The 21863-nt window shown below is 35.6% G+C and overlaps 1 protein-coding gene across 1 annotated transcript in view; it reads left to right on the top strand.

Annotated features, from left to right (window-relative positions):
• Window positions 1–20625, top strand: part of ADSS2 (adenylosuccinate synthase 2) — a 39053-nt gene extending 18428 nt beyond the window's left edge. The window contains exons 5-13 of the mRNA XM_082471000.1: window positions 5629–5695; window positions 5940–6047; window positions 7078–7159; window positions 9970–10096; window positions 11388–11542; window positions 12680–12804; window positions 14103–14200; window positions 17909–18058; window positions 19487–20625. Of these exons, the coding sequence (XP_082327126.1) occupies window positions 5629–5695; window positions 5940–6047; window positions 7078–7159; window positions 9970–10096; window positions 11388–11542; window positions 12680–12804; window positions 14103–14200; window positions 17909–18058; window positions 19487–19539 (965 nt within the window). The 3' untranslated portion in view covers window positions 19540–20625. The remainder of the gene's footprint in view (window positions 1–5628; window positions 5696–5939; window positions 6048–7077; window positions 7160–9969; window positions 10097–11387; window positions 11543–12679; window positions 12805–14102; window positions 14201–17908; window positions 18059–19486) is intronic.
• Window positions 20626–21863: the final 1238 nt, after the last annotated feature.

Below are 21863 nucleotides of genomic sequence, written 5' to 3' on the forward strand. Positions count from 1 at the left end.
TAAGTGCCATGGTAATTATGGCATTAGAACTCTCATTTCAGTACTAAGCACAAAACCTAGTCTGGTACATAGATGCTTAAAAATATTCATTCTTTCCAAGGATTTTTAAAATTTCTCATAAAATCCTGAGATTGTCAGTACAAAGTATGATGGGTGATATGCAGTATAGTATAATAGAATTACAGGGTTTAGAATTTTAGAGATCTGGATCCAAATGTTGTTTTTGTGTCCTATGGCAAGTTATAAGTCTTCCAGGCATTAGTCCCCACATCGGTAACAACGTCTCACACAAGGCTGTGCCCATGTGAGAAAGAGTTTTAGCTGTTTTATTCATAAATATGCCCAGCACCTAACTTAGGTGCCCTACCCCACTTGGCCAAGATGTACTACTTTTTCATCTGGAGGCATACTGGCCTGTAGTTTTCTTTAGTTTTAGTGCCTTCATTTTTCTGAAAGAGTACATGTAGGGGTGGTATTATTTCCTTTTAAATGTTGGCTAGAATCTTTGAGGGGATGTTTTTAGTTATAAATTCCACTTCTTTAACAGATATGGAGAGATTCAGGTTTTTCTGTTTCTTTTTGTGTCAGTTTTGGTAATTTATGTTTTTTCAAGGACTGTATTCATTTCATCCAACTTGTCAAATTATTGGCATAAGGTTTTTAATGTTTGTGTATTATCCTTTTAATTTCTGTAGAGTTTGCAGTGATGTCCTCTCTTTTATTCCTGGTATTGGTAATTTGTATCTTCTCTCATTTTCTCTTGATCAGTCTAACTAGAGCTTTCTCCATTTTATTGATTTTGAGTTTTTTCCCCAAAGAATAAGCATTTGATTATGTTTATTTTCTATTTCATTGGTTTCAGCTCTTTATTAGTCCATTCTTTCTACTTTCTTTGGGTTTAATTTGCTCTCTTTTTTTTTAGCCTCTTTAGAAGCTTATTAGATTATTTACTTTAGACTTTTTTAATATAAGCATTTGAAGTTATACATGTCTCTCTAACACTATTTTAATTGCATTTCCAAACACTGACATTTTGTATGTTTATTTCCATTCAGTTGAAAATACTTTGTAATTTTTTTGTGATTTCCATTTAATCCATGAGTTAAATATGATGTTTATGTTTCTAAATATTGGAAGATTTTCCTGATTTCTCTCTAGTATTTATTTCTAATTTAATTTTGTTGTAGGCAGAATATACTCTGTACAATCTTAGCCTTTTAAAATTTGTTGAGATTTGTTTTATGACCTATTATGTGGCCTGTTTTGATTAATGTTCTACATGCATTTAGAATATGTGCTCTGTTCTTGTTGAGTAGTGTTCTTTAAATGTCAATTAAATCATATTGGAAGATAGCATTGTTCAGATCTTCTGTATCCTAAGTGATTTTCTATTTACTTGCTCTGTCAGCTACTGAGAGAGAGGCATGTTAAAAACCTCCAACAATAATTGTTGATTTGTCTATTAATTTCTTTTCAACTTTGTAAGTTTTTGCTTTGTGTGCTTTGAAGCTGTTAGGTGCATGTATATTTAAAATTATGATTTTGATGAATTAGCTCTTTCATCATTATGAAATGTTCTCTTTATTTATGGTGATATTTCTTATTCTGAAGTCTACTTTGATATTAATATAGCCACTAGAGCTTTCTTAAGATTAGTGTATCTTTTTCCATCCTCTAATAATCTTTAATCTATTTATATCTTTATATTTATGACTCATTTATTGTCGACAAGATGTATTTGGGCCTTGCTTTTTATTCATTGTGACAATGTGCCTTTTAATTGGAATGTTTTGACCATTTACTTCTAGTACAGTTAATTAGCAGTATGGTTGAATTTATATCTGCCCATTGTTTTCTATTTGTTTTTTGTCTTTTTTTCTTCTTTCCTGATTTCTTTGGGATTTGATATTTTAAATATTATCTCCACTATTAGCTTATGAGCTATACCTCTTGTTTTATGAATTTTGGAAGTTGCTCTAGGCTTTATAGTCTGCATCTTTAAATTTCTCATGATCTACCTTAAAATAATGTAACATTTAACCTAAGGTCCTTACAACAAAATGCTTGCATTTCCTTGTAAAGTCCTTTGTGTTATTATTGTCATACATTTCACATCTACACTGTTATAAACTCCACAATACATTGTTAATATTTTTGCTTTAAACAATCAATTTTCCTTTAAAGAAATTTAAAAATGACTAAGTTGTTGGCCAGTTCTTTACATTATCATACTTAAGCAAGTATGCGAAGAACTATCTATTACATCATAATTGTGCCCCTTCCCATTGAATTTCATAACAAAATTTTAATATAAGAGATGTTTATTGAGGAAAAGAGACCTGAGAAATGACTGAGAGTTTAAAATTTTTTTAAGCATTTGAAATCCAAGGTTTGCTGGGTGTCTGTCCTTTGATTCAACAACTATCGGAAGCCTAATCTATGTCAGGTGTGGTGTTGGGCATTGATGATTCAGCAGTAGAAAAGATAAAAATCCCTTAATGGAGCTATAGTAGGGAACACAGGTATGTAATGTACCATGGTATATAGTGATACATTCTGAGGAGAAAAAGTAAATCAGAGAAAGGAGACCGGTAGTGTCAGGCATTTGGAGGAGGTGGGTGGGGAACTATAATTTTAGATAAAGTGGCCAGAGAGGCTTCACTGAGAAGATGACATTTGAGTAAAAACCTGAAGAAGATGCAAGATGAATAAGGTCTAGAGATATGCTGTACGATCTTGAGGTTATAGATTACGATACTGTATTGTGACTTAAAGCGGTCATAGTAAAAGAAAAAAAAAAAACTTTAAAAAAAAAAAAAAAAAAAAAGACCTGAGAAGGTGTGAGAAGCAAGCAAAGTCGATATTACATGTCCTGAGGCTCACACTGGACACTTTAATACAGTATAAAAATAGTGTTAATAAAACTTAACTATGATAATTAAAAAATAATAAGATGGTGTTAATAAAACTTAATTACTGAAGGTAAACAATTATCTTTAATTTAAAATTTTTTAGACTGAATCCCCAAGGTGGCATTTTGTGTTTTCAGTATCTAGGCTGTAGAAAATGGAAGAGATACTCGAGCAACTTCAGACAAAGACTGTTCTTTCAAAAATGGTAGTTGTGGTATTAAGGCTCCATGCCATGATGAAGCTTTATGAAAGTGATGATTCTGATTGTACTCATAGCTTCCTGGAACCTAGAAAAACCTAAGAAAACATTAGCTCTACGGCAAGGTACTTGGCTCACCTGCTTTGCAACAACTATTTGTGATTTGCCAGCTGCCTCTGTAACTTCTTTGATCATAAAAAATAAAACGTGCTGAAATGCAAATGCTTTTTTATTCAAAAGAAGTGGCGTACTCCAAGGTCTCAATCTTGTCCTAAGTGATTTGCAAAGTCTTAGTTTAGTGGAGCAGCTCTTAAGAACTATTCTGGCCTCTCAAAAGTAGATGACGAAGGCTAGGCTGGGCACCAAAATAGGAACATTATAATGAACTAATCATTATAGTATATAATAGCGATCTATCGGCCAAGGATTAGAATCCATGTCATAGGAAAAAGTAAACATTTTAACATACCACGTAATATAGAAGGTGCGGCACAAATGGTATACACATATTTTACTCCTTTAATCAGCATGTACCTTATTATACAGAGCCTTCTAGTACCTGAAAAGGGTACTCTGTTAACCAAGGAGGTGAAAGACCTGTACACTGAAAACTATAAGACAGTGATGAAAGATATTGAAGAAGAAACAAATAAATGGAAACATATTCCATGCTTATGGATTGGAAGAATTAATATTGTTAAAATGTTCGTACCACCCAAAGCACTGTACAGATTCAGTGCATTTGGAATTCAGTGTGTTCAGTTACATTGGAATTCAGCGCAGTTCCAATGGCATTTTCCACAGAAATACAACAAACAATTGTGAAGTTTGTGTGGAACCACAAAAGACCCAAAATAGCCAAAGCAATCTTGAGAAAGAATAAAGCTGCAGGCATTATGCTTCCTGATTTTAAATTATATTACAAAGCTATAGTAATTTAAAAAATAGTATGGCTTTGGCATAAAAACAGACACACAGATCAATGGAATGGAATAAGGGGCTCCAAAATAAACCCACACATATGTATTCAATTAATTTACAACAAAGGAGCCAAGAATATACGATGGGGAAGGGACAGTCTTTTCAATAAATGGTGTTGGGCGAATTAGAGTGCTACACGCAAAAGGATGAAACTGGACCACTATCTTAGGCTATACATGAAAACTAACTCAAAATGAGATTAAAGACTTGAACCTAAGACCTGAAACCATAAAACTCTTAGAAGAAAACATAGATGGTAAGCTCCATAACACTGGTCTTCGTCATGATTTTTTTTATTTAACGCTGAAAGCAAAGGCAACAAAAGCAAAAATAATCAAATGGGATTACATCAAACTAAAAAACTTTTGTACAGCAAGGGAAACCATCAACAATATGAAAAGGCAAGCTACAGAATGGAGAACTAGTTGCAAATCATGTAGCTGATAAGGGGTTAATATCTAAAATATATAAAGAACTCATACAACACAATAGAAAAAAAAATTTAAAAAAGGACAGAGGAACTGAACATACATTTTTCCACAGAAGACATTAAAGATCACCAACAGGTACATGAAAAAGTGCTCAACATCACTAATCATTAGGAAAGTACAAATCAAAATCACAATGAGATAATCACCTCACACTTGTCAGAATGTCATCAAAAAGACAAGAGATAACAAGTGTTGGTGAGGATGTGGAGAAAAGGAAACCCTTGTGCACTGTTGGTGGGAATGTAAATTCATGTAGTCCCAGGGAAAACAGTACAGAGAGGGAGAAGGAAGGAGAGGAGGAGAGGGAGAGAGAAGAGAGAGAAGGCATAGAGGCATATTCAGACAGGAAAAGCATATGCCTTGGAGCCAGGGACTTAAAAGAATGCCTGTATGGTGGTATGGGAGGGCAAAAAGGGGGCAGAGTATAGTGTAAGATGAAAGGGCAGACTATACAAGGAGCACATGTAAAATAGTTTTGTCTTTTTCTTTTAAGCAATAGAAAGATACTGAGTTTTAAAGACAACAGTGGTGATATATCTGTGTCTTGGAAAGATGACTGTGGCTGCATTAAAACATAGGAATTAGAGGTGTCCAAGTGTGGAAATAGGTACACTCATTAGGAGGCTACAGCTTTAGTGAGAGATGATGGAAGCTTGGGACCAGTGAGGAAGAGGGAGATAATCAACATAATCCCTAGATTTGTGGAGTCCAGAACTTCAAGAGGATATCTTAGTAAACTGAGCTTTATAGAATTGTAGGGTAGGGTACTCCAGAATTACTCTCTTAAGGACTCATTTTTAAAAATAGAATAGATTGCAATAAATAGGAATGAATGACCAGGCATATTTTCATATTAATATACCAGTTAGCATTATAATCTTCACTCCCACCATTATTGTTGCTTTTTAAAATGTATCCATTCAATTTGTCATAAAGAAATTAGGCTTAAGGAATTTCTAACTTCAGTAACTTAAAATGCAATGTATGTTGTTTTCCTGTATTACTTTTGTCTCAGCAACAACTGATTTTGTTTTTGCCCCCTCAGTATTTGATTTTCATCAAGCAGCTGATGGTATCCAGGAACAACAGAGACAAGAACAAGCAGGAAAAAAGTATGTTTTTGTGTGTGTGTGTGTGTATGTGCAGTTTAAGCATATCTAGTCTTTTTTGTTTAAATTCTAGGCCAGAAGTTTAAGAAAAATAACTATTAGGATATCCTGTTTAGATTTCAGAGAAAATCAATAAGACTGTAAAAATAAAGGAAATAGCGTAAAAATTTCATTCTTTGTGTTGATCTGACCATAAGAACTGCATTTTTCTTTTCTAACTCAGAGCTTGTTTTGATTTATTTTTAAGTTTGGGTACCACAAAAAAGGGCATTGGCCCAGTTTATTCTTCCAAAGCTGCTCGGAGTGGACTCAGGATGTGTGATCTTGTTTCTGACTTTGATGGCTTCTCCGAGAGGTAACTACCCTGTATTTCAAAATGGAAAGAGCAAATGGATTTTTAGGATTTTTTAAACCCAATATGCAAATTGATAAAAATCAGTATTCTAGTTGAGTAGTGGGAGTTGGCTTTTTTGTTTCATTTGAAATATTAAAGTTATTTTTTATTACATTTGAATTGGTCCTTAATTTGAAATTAACTTCACGAAAACAACATGATGTTGATATCATATCAGTACCCCAAAAAGACAAAGCCAAAATTATATTTAAGGATTGGAGTTTGGAATGTTTTACTGAGAAATAGAGATGTTTCCAGGGGGATGTGGCAGTGCTGTGGTGGGGTCACCACAGCCTAGGGTCCTCGGATTTTCAGCCCCAAAGACTCTGTTGTGTCCTCCCACCTGGAAATAATTAGGCTCTCAGGTACTGGTGAACTATTGTGTATCAAGCTCACCTTGAAAAATAGAAATGCCCCATTGACACTTAATCTCTGTAGAAAAATCTCCATGGGAAACCTGATAATCATCCGAAAACTGTATGGTGACTCAGTAACGAGGTGTTAGTTGGTCACATCTAATAACAGATGGCATCAAAGATTGCTCGCTGTATCCATTTTCAGTCAGCAGTTTGTCTGTCTGCACTGTTGGGACACCTCCACTGAGAATATTGGAGACAAATTGCTAACGCCTGCCTCTGTCTCTCTTAAAAGCGTCATTTTAGACCGTCCCCTTTTGTCTTTCATGCAGTACAATATAGTTAATTCAGATTTAAGTCTTGTGGTTACAGATTTCAGTCATTTCCTGCTCCTCCCACCCCTCACACACATCACCTTAATTATATTGTTGATATCCCTATCAGTAAAAAATATTTTGAGTGTATCATTTATTCATACGACTGATCTTCTTTATTAGATTCTGTTTCTCAGAGTGTAACTTCAGTTTGGGGATTGTTATTCAGACCACTTATCTCCGGAAACCATTTGAATCAAATGAAATTATTCAGAATATTTTTAAACAGAGCTGAGGTCTTGATTTATCTGTATTTTTCAGGTTCAAAGTTTTGGCTAACCAGTACAAATCTATATACCCCACTTTGGAAATAGACATTGAAGGTGAATTACAAAAACTCAAGGTAATGCTTTCTGACATTTATAATGTCCTTTTTAAAACTCGTTTGCCAAACTGGCATCTAGATCTTTCATTCATTCAGTCTTTGTATTAGGAGCTGAAAATATAAGATTGAAGAACATGTGGTTAATAAGTGCCACACAGATATGTTTAAAGTATTATAGGTAAGAAATGATGAAGTGAATTTGTATTTTTAAGTCTAAAAGCATATAGCCTAAAAGGACGTGGCATGTTTGAGTAACTTCACATGATGTAGCTTAAACAAAATATTGAGTGGGGAGCAAGGAGCAAGAATAAAGTACCTGAAAATAAAGTTAGACAAGTAGGGGCCAAATCATAGGTCTTATGCTGGTCTTATATGCAGTGATAGGGAGTTTAGCTATTGAATAATTTTTGAGCAGAAAAAAAGACCAGCTTTGTATTATATAAAAATCACTCATAGGAATTTGGGGGATAGATCAACAAAGGGACAAGTAAGAGATGATAACTTTTAAAACTAACCAGCCCATTTAAGACTGTTACCCCATAGGGTCAATTTCTTTAGCACTGTACTCTTAAGAGACAAGTAAGGTAATTGGCCAAAGATTAGGCCCACAGTTGGTGCCTGAGTTAGTCAGTAGTCAAGTTGCCTATCCTCTCCACCCTTCCATTCTTCCAAAATCTTTGGTGAGTTTCAAGCTGCTTCTGGTGTGTCTGATTGTCACTCTTAAATAAGTATGACATCAATTCCAGAACTGAATAGGAATTTACATACCTGATATGTCATTTTAGAATTGTTGCAGGCCTTAGGTCTAGCCACTCAACTGAATTTCTAAACAAAAAATGACCTCCAAGGAACATTATAAATGTTAGGTATTTGGATTTCAGTGTATGGATTGTTGCTTGGAATAGACTGCCGTTTTGTTTTCATTCTGTCATGCAACAAATATTTTAAATTTATTACTAGCAACTTGGAAATATTTACGTACTAAAGTGCGGGTATATCTTTTCAATTCTATTTTATACATGTTCCGAATGAAAGGAAAGTAGGTGAATAATAATGACCAGAATTAGGTAAGAAGATTCTTAATAGGTGATAAACAGTATTCCCCCCTTACCCTTGGTTTCACTTTTCATGGTTTCAGTTTCCCATGGTCAACTGCAAAACAACTCATAAGTTTTAAATTTGAGACTTTCTGAGTAGTGTGATGAAATCTCTTGCTCTTCTGCTCCATCCTGCCCAAGATGTCAGTCATCCCTTTGTCCAATGCATCCCACCCATTAGTCACTTAGCAGCCATTTCACTTATCAGATTGACTGTCATAGTATCACAGTGCTTATATTCAAGTGACCCTTATTTTACTTACTAATGGCCCCAAAGCACAAGAGTTGTGATGCTGGCAACTTGGATACACCAAAGAGAAGTCATGCAGTGCTTCCTTTAAGTGAAAAGGTGTAAGTTCTCAACTTAATCAGGAAAGAGAAAAAATCATATGCTAAGTTGGTAAGGTCTACAGTAAGAATGAATCTTCTTCTATCCATGAAGTTGTGAAGAAGGAAGAAGAAATTTGTGCTAGTTTTGCTGTTGAACCTCAAACTGCAAAAGTATAACAGTGCATGATAAGTGCTTAGGATGAAAAAGACCTTACATTTGTACAGTAAGATATTTTGAAGGAGAGAGAGGCCATATTTATATAACTTTTATTACAGTGTAATGTCATAATTGTTCTATTTTATTATTGGTTATTGTTGTTAATCTCTTACTGTGCCTAATTTATAAATTAAACATTATCATAGGTAGGTATGTATAGGAAAAAACACAGTATGTGTACAGTTTGGTACTGTCTGCGGTTTCAGGCATCCCCTGGGGGTCTTGGAACATATCCCTCTAGGATAAGGGGGGGACTACTATATATTGAACCAAGACTTTAAGGAACAAGGGTTGTGATGAATGGCACGGTCATTTCAAGCATTAAGAAAAAGGACTAAAACAGGAAGAAGCATGAGATTGGGGACTAGAGCCAAGGGGGGAATTATATTTTCATCAATAGGTATAACATACTCAGGTGAGTTCATGAGTGGGTCTTGGAATTTCCATACTAGTCTGGCTAAATATTTAAACATGGTTGAAACTAGATTTTATTGTAGTTATACTATAAGCCTTGGGGAAACTCTTGTTTATATTATATTTTTAATTGAATTCCTAAAATTAAACAGTATTATTAATACTTTAAACGTGTTTTGAGAAAGTTTTATCATGTTTGTGTGTATGTTAGTATTTGATATTATCTACTAGTAATACTGCTAAGGTATTTTACTGTAATGGAATACAATGGGAAAAGAATATTAGTCAATTATTGATACTTGCATGCTTGGCAGTGTCACTTGTGGCCTTCACCACATTTTGAGAAAAACCTTGATGCAGTTTATGGTTATATGGACTATAAATGCTGCTTTTTTAATACCTACAAAATATAAAAGCATAATGTAATATATTCAGGTCTTATTTATTTTCCTGAAAGCTGGTTTATGAAGTATGAGTACTTGACTATTCGGAAGATTGTCATCATTATTTGCAGTGAGGTTAAAATAGAACCTTTGAATTTCATTGTATCTCTACTTTTCTTGAAATAGTGTCTCTTTTCTGGTTCTGGAGAATCAGTATGAGAGACCAAAGCCAATCCTAATGTTGCAGTAGGGTGGGCACCGTCACCAATCCCTTTCTACTTTGCATTTGTCAGTTTTCACTGTCAGAGTCAGGTAATTTTTACTCGTATTGGTTTCACTGTAAATTTATTAGTATACGTTGAACTTGGTTTTTGTCTTTGTATATAGAGTTATATGGAAAGGATTAAACCAATGGTGAAAGATGGAGTTTATTTCCTATATGAGGCTCTACATGGACCACCAAAGAAAATCTTGGTAGAAGGTGCAAATGCAGCACTACTAGATATTGATTTTGGTAAGTGAGATATGACTTATGGGGAGTTTAACTGAGTCCTAAATTGCTTAAGATATAAATAATTAATGTTAACATTAAAGGATTTTAAAATAAGGCTTTTCGCTTGTATATTCAGGAATGATGAAAGTTTGTCATCTTATACTAACCCCTTTTTTTAAAAAAGGAATATTTTGTGTTAAGTTCTGCAGTTCATTAGAAAAATGAAATCACTATTTGGGTCAGTGGGTTTGGGTTTTATAAACTGTGATTTTTTTTTGTTGTTTGGTTTATGGTTCAATTCCAGACCTCATTTCCTTGGAACTGTAAGATGATTAGATGAATCCTTTGAAAGGATCTTTAATTCAGCCTTTTTAAAAATATCAAAAGCTATTATACATTGTTATTAAACATGCACATTCTAAGATCTATGGAAGTCTGTTTAATGAACTCCCTGGACGTGAGATTCTGAGTGGATTTAGAGCATTTCCTCCATCTTCAAAAAGTTAATGCTATCGTCTTCAAACTGCTGCCTTTCTTGGCCTAATTTGTTGGCCTTTTCATCTAAACATGATCTTTCAGGATAAATCTGATTTATCAGATTTCTCAGCTCTTACTGACATTTCATTGGCTTTTGACTCCAAGTAAGCCAATTAAAGAGTATTTCTCTATAGTAGATATGTATTTTTGATACCATAATATGCCTATCCAATCTGGAAAGAAAGCAGTGTCTAATTAGCATAGTGAATAGTTTAAGTATGAAGAGGATCTTGGGGCCAGGGTTTGGGGAGGTGGGGGAAGTACACCACTCTTTGCTTACTCTTGTCGTTTCTGGGGTTAATCCCTGAAGACAGATCAAAAGGTCAGAAAATGCTGAATACCACAAAATTCTTAGTGTACTGTTGTCACTCCAGGTTGCTGGTGCACCTTAAATATTTGTATCAGGGGAGTAAAATAAATTTGCTTTAAACTAACAGGAGAGTGTTAAAATATATATAAGTCTACATAGAATAACACCAGAGTTTTGGCATTAAATTATTTAGCAGTCATTTAGGTGAGTGCCTACCAGAAAGAGCTGAGTAATTGCATGTACTCAAGGAGCCTCTCTAGTATAAGCACTACAGCTGTAGCTTAACCACCTATGTTTTTATCTCTCTACAGACAAAAGGAATCAGGACTAAAACATCGAGGCTTTGAAAGGGCGGTTACAGTTATATTCATAAGTCTGTCAAATACCTAGAATATACTCAAATGCAGAATTTTTAAAATAATGCCTGTCATTTGTGTATATTTTACTGTTTGTTTCTATTTTTAGGAACTTACCCTTTTGTAACCTCTTCGAACTGTACAGTTGGAGGTGTTTGTACTGGCTTGGGTATGCCCCCTCAAAATGTTGGAGAAGTGTATGGAGTTGTGAAAGCTTATACAACTAGAGTTGGTATTGGTGCCTTTCCTACAGAGCAAGACAATGTGAGCCTATCTCTCAGTAAATCTAATTTAGAAGTTTTAAAATAAAAAATCATGCTTTTTTTTTTCCTTAATGAATTATTGTCTTCTGTGCATTTCACTTAATTTGCAAGAGGAATCAGAGCAACATTAAAGAAAATTATATACACCTTTATTGTTAGTGGCAGCAGATTGGCAACAAAAGGGGAGGGATTAGTGGGTACTTAAAGGTAATTGTAATTGCAAGGCTAAGTGACAGGTGGGTTTATGAAGGGATTAAGATGGTAGAAGAGAAAGAAGCTAAAAATAACAACTATCTTTCACCAAGAGCTTATTAGGGGTCAAGATTGAGGAAAATGATCTCCAGACATTGTCTAATCATAGCCGACACTTACTTGGTGGTGACTTCGGGCCAGGCACTGTTTAATTGCTGTAAACTTAGAAGCTCTTTGGATCCTCACAACAACTCTGGGAGCTGGGTGCTATTACCATCCCCATTCTACACATGGGGAAACTGAGGCATGGAGAGCTGAAGTAACTTGCCCAAGGCCACACAGATAGACAAGGCTGGAATTCAAACCTGACAGAGCAACATATTAATTGTAATTATGTCAGAATACGTGAGGTAATGAAATGATGGCTTTAATCAGAAAGGTGTAAATTAAGGAACAGATAGATCATAGATGGGAAAACTAGGCTGTAGGGAGTGGCTGTAGCTTAGAACTTTGAACATTGTTTTCAACCTCAATTCTCTTCAAAAGGACATTGTGGTAGCAACTACTAGATGAGAGTTTGCCTTATGGTTTTCAGGAAAATCATCAAACTAAAGTTCTTAGAACAAATTGACCTAACTTATCTATTTTAATAAATACTTACTAACAACTTAGTTTTTAATATGCAGCATTTAATGTAACATAACATAAAAAATGTTCTTGGTTTTAAAATAGTGGTAAAAAGTGAAGCCAAAAGTGGATCTATCTCAAATAATGCCTCCCTCACATAAAATCTATCATCTCTATGGAATTCTATCTTCAACTTACTTATTTTCTGAAAGATGTTTATCTCTAAGAAACTTTGACTTGTTATATGATCTTAAGTATAATTCTACTAGATTTAGAGCATTGGTATTCTAGTCCTAAGGTTTTATTTTCTGTTCCTTAGGAAATTGGAGAATTATTACAAACAAGGGGTAGAGAGTTTGGTGTAACTACTGGAAGGAAAAGACGGTGTGGCTGGTTGGACCTTGTTTTGCTCAAATATGCTCATATGATTAATGGATTTACTGCGTGAGTATTCTTAGAAACATTTATTTCATAAATGACAATTCATGACCACAGGTTAAGTTTTGTGGAGTGCAAACTAGAGTAGTGCACTAATAGAAAAATTTCACTCTTTAGACTCCAAATGAAATTGCAGTTCAGGGTAGAAGTGGACCAAGATATAGGGGAAGGACACATAAGGAGAGGGGCCCCAGGTTTTTTTCCTAGACATCCAAGGTTGGGAGAAAAGAATCGTGATACTCTTACATGCGTATAAGTATAGAGGAAAGTAAGACAGGCAGTTAAAAAGGTAAGTAGATAGATAGATGGAGCAACATAGAGTATATATATATACAGAGGGGAAGCAGTATAACAGTGGTTTAGTGGATGAGCTTGAGAGATGTCTGACTTCTAGATTCAAATCTCAGATCCATGCATTATGCTGTGTGACTTTGGGCAAGTTGATCTTTCTGTGCCTTTTTCATCATCTTTAAAATCTAGATAATAGTACTATCTACTTCAAAAGGGTATTTTGAAAACTAGATGAGAGCATATATAGCATGCTGCATGGCACACTAAAAATGCTACGTAAAAGTTGTTATTAACACATACACACAAGTAAATGTAAAAATGTATTCATGTTTGTATTAATTATGCTTAATTTCTAGCAAATAACAGAATAAAGGATAAAAAAGTAATCTGTGGACAAGAATCTCAAACCTAGTGTTTTATCTAATTTCTATAGATTTTCCTGTAAAACTCTGTTTTTCAGTCAGTTTATTGGGAGATTTTGATGTATCATGAAGAGGTCCTTGATGTGGTTTCCTCACTCTCCTTTGACAATTTCTGACCAGAAGGGTGGAATTGATGGTAAGGAGAGTGAAGAAATGAGGATGGATAGCATGTGTGTAAATGTACATGTATCTTGTCATCCATGTGGAATAGTCAGTTTTGCTGTGTCCCACAGCCATAGGATGCATCCTTTACTCCAGGCAGCCCTCTATGGATATGTGTTGGTTGATCCTGAGAAACTAAGCAAGAGGATGTGGCTCTATCAAAGAGTGAAAATCTACTATAATTATTAGAAAAGTAACCCACTAGTAGATCAGTTAAGTCATTGTTTTTATTATGAGGAAAAATTACATCAGTATATTGCCCTGTAGTGTTTTATGTGTGGCGCGCTTTAAAATATAATCCTAACCAGTTTTCAGAATTGCTTTGGAACTGTTAGCTTTGTATGAATTTTTCTTTACTCCCTTATCAAGTTAGTTGTTAGGGCCTTTAAGAATTTGCTATTTTAACGTCACCTTTTCTTCCAAAATTAGGTTGGCACTTACCAAATTGGATATTTTGGACATGTTTACGGAAATCAAAGTTGGAGTTGCATACAAGTTAGATGGTGAAATTATACCTCATTTCCCAGGTACTCTTTTTTTCAGGCTGTGTATAAAGAGTATTATTAGGTGTATGTATTAGAGCAATTCATAAAGCTCTTCTGTATAATTTATGATATATAGCCACAGACTTGATATGCCCTTTGTGAATAGTGCAAGTACATTCACTTACTAGCATTTGTTTCCTAGCTGCTATGCATTTGGGTGCTGGGTCGCAGCAAGCATGTGCTCAAAATAGGAAAGAAGAGACATGGTACCACTGAGCCCGGTTATGCTGCTCCTGAATCTTATCGTCCCTATTTTGAAAGTAACCTCTCTGTAGGCATTCCTCCCTTCCTTGAGAAATGTGAGACAGGAGAAAAGAGCCCTGCTTTTCAGGGTAAGCAGCCTCTTAATACATTAACAAACTATGTCCTTCAAGCCACAGGAATGATTTTTTTCTAACTTCTATTCTGTGTCTAAAGTGGATAGATGTAGGGAGATTTCCTACTTGAGGCGATGTGTTTTTTCAGGCGTATCTTTAGTTGTATGATTTCTTCAATTACTCAGGAAGTTCCAAAAATGTTTCCAGCTTCCAGAAATAGAAACTGTTAAATTGTTTAGTCATCCTATAAGACTAGAAATATGTCAAATGAAGGAATATTGACTAGCTTAATGGAACTTGGTAGGCTGGTAGGTTTTGTGACCAGTCCTTGGGAATTGAGGAGAGCTGCAAGTTCTTAGAAACATGTTTAAAGTCATTATTTGTTAGCTAACATCTGGGCCATCTCCAGTTTGGTTTCTGTTGACCATTCTTTTCCTTGATTGTGGATCACTGTTTCTGTGTCTAATGCCTTTTGGTTGAATATTGGACATTGTGGATAATATGTTGTGGAGACTTGGATTCAGTTGTCTTACTCTGAAGAGTATTGGTTCTTGTTTTAGGGGACAGCTGAATTACTGGCTGATCATCTTGAACCTTGTATAGCTTGGTTTTATGCTTTGTTAATATAGTTATGTGGAGAGCCCAAGGTGTTTCCCAAATCTCTCTAACCTAGTGTGATATAGTCTCCAAATTGTCTCCTCTGTGGATCTTGGCAGAGCTTGGTTTTAGGCTTTGTTGGGGTGTTGAGGGGGGAGTCTGTAGTAGATTTCAATCTAAAGTATGGTTTTTACTTTTAATGAACAGCCTTTCTGTTGTCTCAGCTGGATGCCAGGAGAGTTAACAAGGTATAAAGAGATCTCTCCAATCTGGCAGTGCTGGAGAGCCAGTGTACCCTGTTCCTTCCCTTTTACCAGCACTGCTTGACCTCTAGAATCTTTGTCCCACTCAACTATGTGACAACTGCTATCTGGTAAGCCTCCCACAGTCCCATTCTTTGCATGTATGGTTGAACTTTAGCCACAGGACTTTCACACAGACTTCTGGGGGAGGTACCCTCTCTGTCTGTATAGCTCCCACCTGTCTGACACTTAACCTTGATGATTCTAGCTACTTCAGCTTCCCTGAAATCTGATGTCTGCCTTCTCAGGTCAGTGGGACCACCATTCTCTACTGACTCCAGGGTCCTGACTTTCATTGATCAGGAAATTGTCCCTAGGCAGAGAGTTGAGTAGTTTTGGGAATTGCTTACGAGTTTTCTTTCTCTCAGAAACCACAGTTTGTGCTGCTTATTGACCACTGCCTGGAAAGAGTTGTCGTATATTTTGTCCAGTTTTACAGTTATTTATGCTGGAAAAGTTAGTCTAGAACCATGTACTCCATCATGGCTGGAAGGAGAAGCCCCACTGAGTCTCTTGATTCCTTCTTCTATCATCTGTCACAAACAGTTCTGACTTAGTGTGGTTCATCACTTTCTCTAAGCGTCTAAGAACATTCCTAGTAGTATGCTTTCATCACGTTTGTATCATGGATCATAGGAGAGAACTCCCATATCAATATATTCTCTTACTAAACTTTTTATTCCACCACTCACAGGACCCCTTGATCCAGTACCTTTAGGATCCAGTTCCGTACATACTTCTTTGGCTCCTACTGGTAAATGTTGGCTCAGTCCTACAGATCCTTCAGAATGTAGCCCCTCTCCTCCTTTAGCAGGCCCCACGCATCCTTGGCCAACTTATGTTGTACCTTGACCCTAGATATTGTTTGCTGGTCAGGAGGGGAGATAGAGGTAGGCCCTGACAGGGCCACAAGCTGCCTTGCAAGGCAGAGGCTTCTGCATCATCCTCAAGCAAAGGGAAGCCTTAGTCTTTAACAGAAAGTAGTAGGCCATTCTGCAGGCCATCAGCGAATCTAGGGATTCAACCCGGATGTCTCATCCAGAGTCTCAGGATCCCACTTTTTTCTCAAACAGGATCTGGCCTTGTCATAGCAGAGTTGCTGGATTTGAGAATTCAGCTTTCTCTGAGCTCTGCTGTCTGTATGATTGAGTCCTAAGCCTGATCCTCAGCTTTTCCTGCTCTCTGCTATAGGAGATGAGATTCTCTCTAGGTGTTTTCATTCATCTTTCATTGTCTTTCTCCAGTTCATGAATGGCATTCATCTAGAGCCGTTCAATTCCGTTGTTCCATTGTGCTCATTTCTCAATGCTTCAGGTATTGCGAGTGCTGTACTTCCTACCGTGGCATCCCAGTTCACCTCCCATGAAAGTTTTAACAGTTGCACTACTATGACATGCCAGAGATTATCCATACTCTGTCCACCACTAGTGATCCTCCTCATTGCCAGCCAGCTAGCCAATGATCCAGCTTCAAGATTGCATTTTATAGCCTTCTTCCTTATACCACTCCTGGCACCAACTGTCTTACTTTTGGTTCCCTGGGAAACAGACTCTCTGATATAGAGATGTATATGGAGGTAGTTTGTTTGCAAGTGCTCTGAGCAGCAACATCTGTAAGGGAGTGAGAGAAGAAGCGGGATTAGGCAGAGAGAGAAGTTGAACTACAGAGAAGTTCCATGAAAAGCCCTTAGCTGATCCCATAGGGGAGCTCTGGGGCTAGAATAGTTTTTCAGAGTAGTCCCAAATTAAGGTAAGTAGTCAGGTCCTTTGTATCCCCACATTGACAAGTCATTGGATATGGGCTGCTCCAGGGAGACAGCTGGGGAGATTCTGAACTGTGAGTTCTCAGCAGGCAGTACTCCCATAGCTGGGGAATGAGTGTCTGAATCCTGAAGAGGGAAATCTGGACAGTGTACCATAGCATCCACCATACTGTCTCTAGTCAAAGAAACTGTTCTTGTTTTAGCACCCTTTCGGTTTCTATTAGGGAATACAGAGAAACTGGTTAGGTGAGATAATGAAGAAAATTTCCAGCAAAGCCTTTGTATACATTCACAAAAACAATAGATTTCCCAGCTGAGAGCAAATATGCAAACCTTCTTTCTGTGAGATTGCTGCCATTATACAGATCCACAATCCCTAATCCATAGTGTGGAAATCTAAAAAGCTCTAAAAATTGAAAGTTGTGAATTTGGCACCAAAACTATTTGATGGCAAAACCTGACTTGAACTGATGTTATTAGAACTAATAATCTACCCACTTAGAGTGAATAATCCTGTTGCTGCAGAAATATGTTTGATTATAAAATACTAGATGGTGCACTGTTTTACCTTTCTAAATTCTGAAAAATTCTAAATTCCAAAATGTATCTGGCTCTAAGTATAAGAGATTGTGAATCTATGATACATCAAAAAGTTGTTTGACAATAGGCAGTGTACACCATGGACAAATATACTTATTCCTTTAACTTTCAGCAAACCAAGAAGTCTTAAATAAAGTTGAAGTTCAATATAAGACTCTCCCAGGATGGAACACAGACATATCAAATGCAAGGACTTTTAAAGAACTACCTATTAATGCACAAAATTATGTTCGATTTATTGAAGATGAGCTTCAAATTCCAGGTAAATATAAATAGTTTATGAAGAACTATCTTTTTCTACTTTTGACTTAACTGTCTACTTTTGAAATAGGATAAAAAACAAAATTATTACAAAAAAATAAAATTATTACTTTGTAGAGTGCTCACGATTTGCACAAATGCCCAGGAAAATATAAAATAATTTTATTCCCTAGAGTAAATATAATCATCTTTCTCTAATCCTTCGTATGCCTGAAGATAATAGATTACCTCTCGCCCTTTTGACCCTGCTTATAATTCTCTGTTAGTCTGTTTTTTACCCTCTGACATTGATTCTTATTCCTTTTTCCCTCTTAATAACAAATTCTTTGTGTCCTTACTACCACCAAAAATGGTTTGTGGTTTTTTTCATTTGGGGTTAAGCCACCCTTGAGAGTTGGGGGAGTTTCTTGACTAGATATTAGGAAATAATAGGTACAGAAAATAGGAAATCCAATTTTAAAAAATATAAGAATAAAGAATAAAACTCTTTATTAAAAAACATGTAAGCTGGCCAAGGAGTTAGGCATAACCAAGTTATGGCTATGACTAGTTATGTGAAATCTTTCTTTTAAAACATTGCTTTTTTCCTTTTTTTTTTTTTTGCACTGTTAGAGATTTCAGAGACAAAAAGTGAAGTGAGTGGGAAGTATCCTCTGTATAAAATCTGTTATGCACTTAATCTGATTTTGTATTGTTCCTTATATTTGTGGTTCATCTCCAAACGTGAATCTTGTTTTTCCATATTGCTAGCTGTGTTTCCCAGCTTGAGATCAAATCTTGTAAGCATGTTTGCTCACTGCCCTTAGTCAACATCTTTTGAAATATAAACAACCATGAATTTAACAATGACATCTATAAAATGCCATAAAGGTTTACCCATGTGGTGCAGACTATTAGAGATTCCCCTGGACTGGTACAGTAGCCAAGTTCTCAGGCTGTGCAAGTTAAAACAGTATTCTTTTCCAGATATTTCTACTTTTTGTGAGATATGAAAGTTAGAGTGGTACTGCAGTGTCCTCTTAATATCATCCATTTATCAAAGATGCTTATCTTTTCTAGTTAATTAGGAACTTGATTAAAGGTTCTTTAATCAAGTTAGGTCTCTGATTAAAGAACCTTTAGTTTCTTTAGGTCTCTGCTAGTTTGGGCCAGTATTTTACTATACTAATCATTAGGAATTGAATAGTTGTAAACATTGTGCAATGAAAACAGGAAATGGTAAGGCAAACTACCCTGTGCTGAATGTTGACTGCACATTCTGTTTAGAAATTGGCATAATCTGCTAATAGAGAAAAAAAGATAGCAAAAGACACAGTGGGGAAAAGTTAAATGGTGACATTGAGAAAAGTGTGGGATCTGTTAATCTCAAAGATTGAACATTGTAAATGAATTAATACTATTCTTATACCATTTTTTTTCCCTCTCCCAGTTAAATGGATTGGTGTAGGTAAATCCAGAGAGTCTATGATTCAACTCTTTTAAGGATTTCCAGTGATGCAAGAAACACTCCTTGAGAGGGGGGGAAAGGACTTTCTTAAATATTTCATTTATGATCTACAAATTCAAGAATAAAGACATTGAAGTGAGTTTTAAGCCCTACAGTTGCTTCCAGTCTTTTCAGATGGATGGCTGGTGTGGAGATACACTTTGGCATTTTTCAGTGTCAGCGTCCTTAGCTGGCATAATTGCCGAATCATCTGTTGCTCCTGCTGCTCATGGTGCCACATTTTCTTTCAATGTTTAGTAATAATATGATCAATGTTGTTTGAAATCTAACAGAATTACCTTCAATGTAGTTTTTCTTCATTATTGTTATTGTGTCATAGGTTTTACCTCTATTGAATGGTAAGAACAATTAACGCAGTTTTGCACAAATATTTTTACATTCTGATCATTCAGTTCTGTCATTGTAATCTTCGTTGTTCAAAAAAAATAAGAGAGGAGTCCTGTAAACGTTTGTAATGCTATAAATTCTGTTTAAGTTGTGAACTGTTTATTTTCTGCTGAGACCATTGCAAATTTGAGCTTTGGTGGTGGGAGGGGGTTATATTCATGGGTCCTTTAATTTGTACAGAACACAAAACTTATTTCTCTCTGTAAATTATTTAATACATTGAACATTTAGTTAAATGTTCAAAGAGAAAAAGTGTTCACTAAAACAGCAATTGTAATGTTAAAAAAAAATTAGTCATTAAAGGATCTGTTGTGATATTTGGTGGATATTTTTCTTTAATTTCAGACAATTCTGAAATGTACAGCTTTCTTTTTTTATCTTACCATTATTTATAAGTCAAGTGGATTGTATTTCAACATCGTGCCTGCCAATATGCCTACAAAGTCATCTATAAGTGTCCAAATGAACCCAAATTTTTGGTCATAATGTTGATCATGCCTTTATTTCTTCTTGAAAAAAAAAAAAAAGAGGTGTTATTTTGACTATTTGGCTTAACATATTGTGTTGTAGATTATCCTTCAATGAACTATTTTACATGTTTAAATTAGGTGCCACTTAAATTTATTTTATTATACCATCAATAGCTGATTAAAAAGAACCAACTATTTCTAGTATGTTTTGTGTATTGTATTTTTGTTCTGATAAAAGAAGTAATAGTAATACGACTAGTATATGTAAGAAAGAGTTTTATCTTTATAGTCTGTGGAGGTAAGGTGAGGAGAGATCAAAAACAGAATCTTTGAAAGGATCTAAATGTCTTTTATCTTCACTAGATATATTTTTATTAATAATTAGTTTTTAAAGTCCATTATCTTGGCTATAAGCATTGCATTATTGACACACATTTTTAATAATGGTCCAGAAGCAAATGTAAAGAACCCTCTCTTCAAGTCAGGAGTGGTCTTATTTTTGTACCAAAAGAGTGTAACCTTCCTATTGATGTTGATACACATTTACATATTTTTGATCATTTTGAGTGATTCTCCTGTTTCTCTTTAAAAGTGAGCTGTTTGCTGATTAAACTGGTTGAGAGGATCTGTTCTTCAGATACAGTTCAGTCTTTAAAATCATAGACAACTGTATTAAAATAATCTTTGTTGAGCAAGTGTATATGCCAGGTATTAAGTATGTGGGTGACAAGTACCCAGTCTTTCTAAAGTTATTGTAGTGAGGACAGCATGCTAAACACACATATGCCAGGATGGAAAAGAACCAGAGTGCTGTGCAGGAGAACCTAACCTAAATTTGGAAAAGGTCAGAGAAGGCCTTCAGTAGAAACAGCATTTAAACAGACCAAAAGGATAAGTGGCCGAAGTACAAAGTAGTCCATATACAAAGACTCAGAGGCTGGAAATAATTTGGAAAGTTTGAGCAACTGAACAAAATAAGTGAGGGGCTGGTGAGGCTGCTAAGGCTAATGAGGTTGGCAAGAAAAACTGGGAGGAAGGTGATGCCAAACAACCAAACCATGTTTTGTATGAAAGAAGAGGACTATAGGCCGAAACGTATACATATGCTTCAGGAGGCATCATGAGAGCACGGAACAACCACTGAAAACAAAATTCTGAATCATGAAACTTCGTAGAAGGGACATGAATGACAGAACAAGATATTTCAGTGGGGAGAGGACCTATTTAGTATATATGTTTTATATGTTAATTGATTAATATAGTTGAATGAAGATGTCAGTCCTTCACAAATGAGTATATGAATTTAATGCCATTCCAGTCGGAATTGCCGTGGTGGTCTTTGTAACTGGACAAAATTATACTGAGGCTTAGGTGAAAAAACGAATGTGCAAGAATTCCTAAGATATTTTTGAGAAAGGAATGTGTTGAGAAAGGAGGTCTTT

This window comes from Balaenoptera physalus (genome assembly GCF_965194825.1).
Source record: "Balaenoptera physalus genome assembly, chromosome: 1".
Classification (NCBI taxonomy): domain Eukaryota; kingdom Metazoa; phylum Chordata; class Mammalia; order Artiodactyla; family Balaenopteridae; genus Balaenoptera; species Balaenoptera physalus.